Here is a 1,496-nt window from a genome sequence, read left to right as displayed (position 1 = left end):
TGTTCTCTAGTATAAATTTCTGCTACCTATTTGCTGTTTTTTATTTTTTCATAGTAATCAACCTAGGCTTCAAGAAACATCTTATCCTTAGCACAGCCTATCAGAGTACTTTTTTTATAGTACTCATGTTGACCTTTGTTCTTCATAAAAAACAAACTAACAATGCTCAGCATGCTGTACTGCACTAAAGATGATCATTGTTACTTTTTGTTAACTTTTCATACATTTTTTTTAATATAAAGATGCTAAGCATGGTCTTTTCACATTTTTTACACCAAATGACGCATAACTTTTTTTAATTACTTCCTTTTTGAGTATTGTCATTTCATAGTTCTCACATAATCATGAATAATCTTCTCTCAGATTTCAGATTTTGGCATTAGGAGTTGCTAATAACTCGAAGGGAACAAGGAAATTGTTGGCTTTCTTCAATACATCCAACCAATAGATTTTTATATCAACCATGGCTGAGCAGGCAAGAGCAGTGAGTTCCTTTTAATTTTTGCATTTACATAATTTATCTCAATTGATCACTTTCTTCACTGCAGAAATGTTTTATATTCCTTGCACTCGCTGATTTTTTTTCTTAATAAATGATTGTTTACAGGATTTTGCAACAAAGCTCTCACTACGGAAATTCATGGCGACGGCGCAGCGTGTAACTCTAGATCAAAGGCAGCTTGCACGTAGCATGGGCCTGGATCATCTGCTTGACCTAAAATGTGATACTCTGCCGCGCGGTGTCGTTCATTATCTGGCATCAAACTTTGATGTACCCTCAAGGGCTATTGAACTCCCCAATGGGTTCAAGTTCACAATCACACCCTACTGCATACACCAGGTCCTGGGGATACCACTTGGCGGCAGAACCATAGAGAAGAAGCAAAACCCAGCACTTAGATCACTGATTGCTCAACAGACAAAATGCAAAGGAAACTACCCAACCATAAACGAGCTGGATAACTTGATACAACCTAGGCTAGATGGAGATTCATTCAAAAGGATTTTCACAATGTATGCGCTCACCGTGCTCCTCTGCCCTTCAAGCCATGGGGCTGCTAGTCCAGATTACTACCACATTCTGGAAGACCCTGAACAGATTGGCTCATTCGACTTCTGCACGGCTGTCCTTGACAAGCTTGTGGCGTCAATTGATAGCTACAAGGCTGGAGCCACAACGGTGCTCGCCGGGGATCTCTTAACACTCACGGTGTGTAGATACAAAGCATATTATGGATACTTCTTTTTTTCTTTCTCTCTTTCATATCCACATACGTCTCTTTGACAGAATATGTATATGGTTTCTTCAAGCACACTATTTCTTTTTTCATCTCTTTTTTGCTCTTCATCCTCTTTGCGCAGATCATATACTTTGAATTTCTTGACACCGACATCATGCCGGTCACAAGCAAGCGGCCACGGATTTCACTTTGGACGTCTGAAATTGTAGCAGAATATGAAAGGCGGGACTGCACAAGCAGCGATAAATTGCTTTA

At 39.6% G+C, this 1,496-nt stretch overlaps 1 protein-coding gene across 1 annotated transcript; it reads left to right on the top strand.

Annotated features, from left to right (window-relative positions):
* Positions 1-353: 353 nt before the first annotated feature.
* On the top strand, positions 354-1,490 carry LOC123178004 (uncharacterized; the record flags this gene model as incomplete). Its single annotated transcript, XM_044591369.1, has 3 exons — positions 354-484; positions 608-1,210; positions 1,363-1,490. Coding segments are annotated over exons 1-3 (752 nt in total), but the record flags the coding sequence as incomplete, so codon positions are not given.
* Between the last annotated feature and the right edge of the window lie 6 nt (positions 1,491-1,496).

The sequence above is a fragment of the Triticum aestivum genome, unplaced genomic scaffold (assembly GCF_018294505.1).
Source record: "Triticum aestivum cultivar Chinese Spring unplaced genomic scaffold, IWGSC CS RefSeq v2.1 scaffold128130, whole genome shotgun sequence".
Classification (NCBI taxonomy): Eukaryota; Viridiplantae; Streptophyta; class Magnoliopsida; order Poales; family Poaceae; genus Triticum; species Triticum aestivum.
This window is presented reverse-complemented; position numbering and strand designations above follow the sequence as displayed.